This window comes from Silene latifolia, chromosome Y (genome assembly GCF_048544455.1).
Source record: "Silene latifolia isolate original U9 population chromosome Y, ASM4854445v1, whole genome shotgun sequence".
Lineage (NCBI taxonomy): Eukaryota > Viridiplantae > Streptophyta > Magnoliopsida > Caryophyllales > Caryophyllaceae > Silene > Silene latifolia.
The window spans coordinates 14,667,797-14,675,340 of NC_133538.1; the positions used below are offsets into that span (position 1 = coordinate 14,667,797).

At 40.9% G+C, this 7,544-nt stretch overlaps 1 protein-coding gene across 1 annotated transcript; it reads left to right on the forward strand.

The window, feature by feature from the left end:
• The first annotated feature begins 6,700 nt into the window (after positions 1 to 6,700).
• LOC141627631 (uncharacterized) lies at positions 6,701 to 7,186 on the forward strand. Its single transcript, XM_074440863.1, has one exon. It carries the CDS (start codon positions 6,701 to 6,703, stop codon positions 7,184 to 7,186), a length of 486 nt encoding a protein of 161 aa, XP_074296964.1.
• The last annotated feature ends 358 nt before the right edge of the window (positions 7,187 to 7,544 follow it).

Here is a 7,544-nt window from a genome sequence, read left to right on the forward strand (position 1 = left end):
CCCTTATAAACATATAACAACCTCCTCAATTCCTCATTGTGGGACAACCTTTGTAACACCCGCAAATTTTCTAATCTCATTTTTTTTTCACTTTTAAATTATGAGATGTAATTTTAATCCTTCAAGTACGGATTTGATTTAATTATTTAATTAAATTCGTTTTATAATCGGTGTTCGCTCTTGATGCGTAATTTATCCTTTTTGACTCGGAATTTAATTCCGTCAAACCCGTAATATTTTGTAATTGTCTTATACATATATTATAAGATCAAAGTGATCCCTACATAATACACCCACCAGATTTTAGAGGCCATCTAGCTTGCCTCCTACATTTTATTTTATTGCAAAAACAACCCTAATCTATACCATAGTTCGGCCCCTTGTCTTCATAGCTTCCTTATTTTATTCTTTGGGTGAAATTTACCAATAATTGTGCCTTGTTGTCCCTTGCTTTGGCTGGTCACTTGCTCTATTTAAAGGACTCCATTTTCCTCTTCATTTCTTACGTACAAACTACTACAATTCATACTTCAAAGCTCTTGCAATTTGAATCAATTCTTCTACTCTTTTTACTAGTTTACAAGCTTGTTTTCCACCATAATTTTAGGAGAAACATATCAAGAGAATTCATCCTATTCCTTTCCTTCAAAACTCTAATTGTTATTGGTAATCTCTTCTTTTGTAAGAATAGTAATAATAATAGTCAAGGTAGTTTTATAGTCATCATAGTTTTATTTCATATACTTAATCGTGACATATGGAGCAATATACCATATGTGTTTTTATTTTATAGGTTATCAAGAAGACTCCGAAGAAGACGAGTATTTAATCGACTCGGACCTTGACAACTAAGGTAACAAAGGACGTTACTCGGTGTTACCATATATTTGTTGTAGTTGCTTGTATTAAGAACTTTGACATTTAGAGGACTTACTAATAATTTGGACTATAAATTGATAATAACTAATTTCGAAATTATGAGTAAAATGGCTATAAATTACTTTTCTGGAACATTTGACATATTATAAGTCACCATGAATTTTTATAGTAATTGTTTTGCATTTAAAGTATTTATTTCGTATTTTACATTATTGTTGCAATTCTTGCAAATATAGTATACTTGGACTGTTTTAATTAGTTTTAAAATACTTATACTAATTAACAATTTATGAAATTTTAATATAAGGCTGAGACATTATATATTAAGGTTGTGTTAAATTTTTAGCCCTCGAAACCTTCATTTCGTAATTTAAAGTAAATTGGAAGTTTTAGTCAAAACCGAGTCAATTGATAAACGATTCTCGATATCTGTTTGTAAAATTTATATCCCCTGTTTATATTTCGAATATTTAAAAATGTTGTGAATAAAATCCTGTTATTTTCAAGTCTAGGATCTACACAAAAAAATTTCATAACATTTGGACGTGTGGTTTGATCGAAGCAAATATTTGTGAACATCTATCCGAATACAACAATTAAATCTTTAGCTCAAAGTTTAATTTGAAAAACATATTTATCCTTCGAAACATAAGCTCATATTTTTCATGAATAAACTTTAGGATGTCTAGTATACTGTAAACTTTTAATTTACCTCAAAATATATTCTAAAAGTCGATTTATAAATTAAGACATTCTCGTTATCATTTTATGACCGATTCGCAAATCAATTTATATACCCCTGCTACTTTCGTCATTACAAGTTTATCAAAGAATAAAAGTTGTAGCTAAAACCTTCTGGAAACCATGAAAATTGACCTTGCATCATTTCTATTTTTATATATTTAATTATGAATTTTACCGTAAAGGTCGTTTCCTGTTTTGTAAAACTGTTTTTATGACTAAGTCTCAATAAAGGCCTAAATAATACATATCTTCATAAAGTACTTTCATTTAGACTTGATTTAAAGTATAAAGCAGTAGCTTTATCATATGTAAATTTCGAAATCATTTTATACCTTATAATTATACAGTTAAAGTTTTCACTCGAGATAATAAAAGAGTAGTTCACTTACAAACCTTGAAATAAGATACTACCTTTTGGGTATTTTTGAGTTTGGAATATTTGGAGGGAAGGCAAGGAATAATAAACTGAGGTATACTATTTTCTTACCACCATTTGATTTGTTACCCCTGGCCGAGGGGTTCCGTTGGTACAGATTGTCGTAGAGTCATGTACATGTACTTAGACCGGGGCTAAGCGGGGTTCCGTTATGGTTTGTGACTAGTGGGTTGACTTTGTTGCAGGGTCCCCAACAATTAGCACATGGTAGGCTGAGCAGGGTCTACGGTTTTTAGCGAAGATTGCCAAGATGTTAAAATCTAAGCCCGAACTATATTATTTCCATTCTCGTTGTTTGAGGAATTTTGTTGTTAAGCATGCGAAGACGATTTGTTACGATCGTAATTTTGATATCATATTTTAATTACTTTTGTTATAATACTTCAATCTATTTTGATATATTATTTCTTCTATACCATTTATATTGTGTAACATGGTGGGAGAACGTCTAGTTACTCCCCATCGATCGTGGGTCATTTATGTTTATAACATGACAGGTATTCTTATGGATGGGATATCGGTGTGAGAGAGCTAGCGAGTAGTCCGAAGATCCTACTGTTCCTTTATGTTTTCAGTTAAACACTTTGAGGATTTTTGTTTTAGCCCTTTTTCTAGGAAAGTGGCATTTGTATTTGACCGAGCTTTGCAAATCTTCATAATTGAGAATTTTATATTCTCAATTTTTATCAGTTAGACTTTTATCACTGTGTTATTAATCCCGTTCGACAGTGATTCCGCCACTGTTTTGTACTAGTTTTATAGGGGATTACAGTTGGTATCGAGCATCGCGCTCCCGACGCTCACACATTGATCTGTAGGATTATGCCTAATAAATAATTTAGTGAGAGATGGGTAGAAACCAATAAGGACTTGGATGCTAGTTTATCTGTTTTTGCAAATCAGTGCTTAGCATTGACTAAGTGTTAACGTTCTTTTAAGATGGTCGGACGCGGACGTGGACGTGGACGTGGATGTCAACAGGAAGAGATTCCGGATCAGACAGCAATCAACCAAGCGATCATCAACTCGCTTAATCACCTGACCAACAGGATCGAAGACTTGGCCCCACGCGGTAGAGGAAACGGTGGACAGCGAGAGTTCAGTTTTTCCCGAGCTGCCGGACAGATGGCGAAGAGCAGATTGACCTTCTTCAAGGGTGTCATTGACCCTGAGGCTCTAAGGCTGTGGATCAGACAGATGGAGCGACAGTTTGAAATCTGCGAGTCCCAAACCAAAGACATGGTGAACTCCGGCCGTCCATTATCTGCAAGGAGAAGCCGACCATTGGTGGAGGATTGTTGGTTCCGCAGCCGCACTAGCACCTGGGTTCGGATGGACCGAATTCGTCACCATGCTTGAGAGAAGATTTTACCCCAAGAACTAAAACACCTAAGATCGAAGAGTTCATGGAATGCAAGCGGGAAACCTATCACCAAGACTTCACCGACCTTTTCAATAGACTTGCGCACTTTGGCCGAGGAGCCGCTCCCCGATGAGGCCCGAAGGGTTTTCTATTATCGCAGAAGTCGAAAGGCGAGGTCACTCATTTGATGCCTAAAGACCTGGATACCGTAGAGAAGATCTACAATGTCGCCTTGCTAAATGAGAGATCCTTAGCTCGAATCAAGGAGGAGGCTCCCCGTTAATGTACCATCTCGTAAGAGGCCTTTTTCTTCTCCTACTTATTCTGCTCCCAAGAGGAATAAATCTCCTGGAGGTTCTGGACCTAAGAAACCTCACTTTACCTCCCGACCTGCCTGGAAGAAGACTGATGAGAAGAAAGACTTCGTGAAGAAGGATGCCGTTTGCTATTCTTGCGGTGACCCTTATCATCCTGGGCTTACTTGTGGTGGTGACCCTATTGTCTCGCTTCAAGTGCAATGAACCGGTCATAAAGCTAACAGATGCCCGAAGAATGATACTTGGTACATCAATTGTTAAGACTAGCTGCGCCGCCACGACCGCAAAGACGGAGGTGCTTTGCTCGTCGTAAAGGTCGTATATTTGTCTTTGGCCGAGCCGAGCCGATGCCGAGGCTAACCCGGATGTGATTACCGGTACGTACCTTGTTTCGGACGCATGCTTTTATTCTCGTTTGACACCGGTGCATCTATATCCGTCATATCCTCTAAATTCGCTGAAAAAGCATCCCTGGTATCCATTCCTGCTGAGCCCGTTCCCATATCTTTACCTTCTGGTGAAGCTATATCTTGTGTTAAGGCATATGTTGACGTGCCTATTCTCATCGCTGGTGAGGTCTTTCCCACCACTCTTTTGGACTTCCCTCTGGGTGAGTTCGATGTGATCCTTGGTATAGATTGGCTAGCCCTTTATGACGCTCGTTTCCAGTGTCGAGATCAGAAGATTTCCTTGAAGAGTCCCTGCGGTAGCCGAGTTACCCACCATGGTGGTAGACGTCAGGAGGGTATAAAGATCGTTTCTGCCTTGAAACTGATGAGTCTACAAAGGAAGGGTTGTCAAGTGTTTCTATGCTCTGTTTCTTCATCTCCGAGTTACCCGAGCTTAAGGAGGTTCGTATCGTGAACGAGTACCCCGATGTTTTTCCCGAAGACTTACCTGGTATTCCTCCCGAGCGAGATGTTGAGTTCTCTATCGATCTGGTGCCTGGTACTGGTCCGATTGCTAAAGCCCCGTATCGTATGGCCCCTGCTGAGTTACAGGAACTGCGGAAGCAGTTGGATGAGATGATCGAGAAGGACTTTATCCGCCCTAGCTCCTCGGCTTGGGGTGCCCCTGTCCTCTTTGTGAAGAAGAAGGATGGTTCTATGCGGTTGTGCATCGACTACCGAGAGCTTAACCGTGTTACGATAAGAACAAGTACCCTCTACCCCGTATCGATGACCTTTTGATCGGTTGAAGGGCGCTTCCGTCTTCTCTAAGATCGATCTGAGATCTGGCTACCATCAGATCCCTGTACGAGAGTCCGATATTCATAAGACCGCCTTTTGCTCAAGGTATGGTCACTATGAGTTCAAGGTTATGCCTTTCGGTTTAACCAACGCCCCTGCGGTGTTTATGGATCAGATGAATCGTACCTTCCAAGAATTCCTTGACAAGTGTGTGGTGGTCTTCATCGATGATATTCTGGTCTACTCTAAGTCCTGAAGCGAACATGTTGAACATCCGAGGATTGTTCTGGGCATCCCGCAAAAGCGTAAGTGGTATGCAAAGTATTCGAAATGTGAGTTTTGGCTCTCCGAGGTAGCTTTTCTTGGCCATATTATCTCGAAGGAAGGAATTAAGGTGGATCCTGCAAAGATTTCTGCTATCTCTGATTGGTCTAGTCCATCTAATGTTGGTGAGATTCGTAGTTTCTTGGGTCTTGCAGGCTATTATAGAAGGTTTGTTAAGGATTTTTCCAAGTTAGCCCGTCCGATGACTCAACTTCTAAAAAAAGAATCCAAGTTTCTATGGTCCGAGGCTTGCGAAAAGGCGTTCCAAGAGCTCAAGAGCGTCTTACTTCGCACCGTGCTAACTTTGCCTGAAGACGGTGTTGGCTTTAATGTGTTCTGTGATGCTTCTAAGCATGGGTTAGGCTGTGTGCTAATGCAAGAAGGTAAGGTGATCGCCTATGCATCTAGGCAGTTGAAGGTTCACGAAGTAAACTACCCTACCCACGACTTGGAGTTAGCTGCTGTGGTTCATGCTCTTAAGATTTGGCGTCATTACTTGTATGGTGTGAAGTGTAAGGTTCACACTGATCACAAGAGCCTGCGTCATATTTTCACGCAAAAGGATTTGAACGCAAGACAGAGACGCTGGATTGAGTTGGTGAATGACTCCAGTGGAGCTTTGAAGTTTAAGGGTCGTTGGGTTGTACCTAAGGATGATGATTTGAGAAAGAAGATTTTCGATGAGGCTCATAAAACTCCTTTCTCAGTGCATCCTGGTGGCGACAAGATGTACAAGGACCTAAGGCTTCACTTCTGGTGGCCGCATATGAGAGATGAGACTGCTGCTTATGTGAGTAGATGCATGACTTGTCAACGTGTCAAGTTTGAGCATAAGAGACCTGGAGGTTTGTTGCAACCACTACCAATTCCCGAATGGAAATGGCAGTGTGTGGCTATGGATTTCGTAATGACCCTACCGAGGACTGTATCTGGTAGGAATGGTATTTGGGTTGTGGTGGATCGTTTAACCAAGAGTGCTCGCTTCATCCCGATTCGCGATACTTGGAGTTTGGAGCGACTTGCTGAGACCTACGTTGCCGAGGTGGTACGACATCATGGTGTTCCCTTGGAGATAGTATCCGATCGTGATCCGAGGTTCTGTTCTAAGTTCGAAGGCTCGCAAAAGGCTTTAGGTACCCGGTTGTCTGATGAGCACCGCTTGCTTTTCATGCTTTGCATCGATGGTCAATCCGAGAGAACAATCCAAACCTTGGAGGATATGCTCCGTGCTGCGCTTTGGATTTTCAGGAAACCGGGAGAGACATCTACCTTTGGTTGAGTTTTCATATAACAACAGTTATCACGCTTCAATCAAGATGGCTCCTTTTGAGGCTCTTTACGGACGTCGTTGCGTAGCCCCGTGTGTTGGGATGAACTCGGAGATGTGTTGGCCCTTGGACCGATGTGATTGCCGCCACTATCGATCGAGTTCGATTGATTCATCCGTATGAAAGCTGCCCAGGATCGTCAGAAGTCTTATGCCGATGTTCGCCGTCGACCTTTGGAGTTCGAGGTTAGTGATTTGGTTTTCCTGAAGGTGTCTCCAATGAAAGGAGTGAAACGGTTTGGAATTAAAGGCAAGCTTAGTCCTAAGTTCATAGGACCATATCCGATCGTTGAGAGAGTGGGCGAAGTGGCTTACAAGCTCAAGCTACCCGCTTCGATGGGTAAGACTCACGACGTGTTCCATGTATCCCAGCTAAGGAAGTACGTTAGTGACCCCGCGCATGTGATCGAACCAGAAGTTTTAGAGATCGAACCAGACCTGACCTATGAGGAGAGACCGATCCGGATAACTGATAGGAAGGAAAAACGCCTTAGAAATAAAGTGGTGCCTTTAGTGAAGATTCTCTGGCGTTGCAACCGCTTCGAGGAGGAGACTTGGGAGACCGAATCTTCTATGCGCATTAAGCACCCTCACCTCTTCGATTAAGGTAATCTCGTTTCCCTATCAACACTCTTTAACTCCTTTCAAGTTTCGGGGACGAAACTTTTTCTTAGTGGGGGAGGTTGTAACACCCGCAAATTTTCTAATCTCATTTTTTTTTCACTTTTAAATTATGAGATGTAATTTTAATCCTTCAAGTACGGATTTGATTTAATTATTTAATTAAATTCGTTTTATAATCGGTGTTCGCTCTTGATGCGTAATTTATCCTTTTTGACTCGGAATTTAATTCCGTCAAACCCGTAATATTTTGTAATTGTCTTATACATATATTATAAGATCAAAGTGATCCCTACATAATACACCCACCAGATTTTAGAGGCCATCTAGCTTGCCTCCTACA

What these genes read in the sequence shown, in the direction of transcription:
- LOC141627631 (XM_074440863.1), top strand. Translation starts at nt 6,701, where the DNA reads ATGAAAGCTGCCCAGGATCGTCAGAAGTCTTATGCCGATGTTCGCCGT.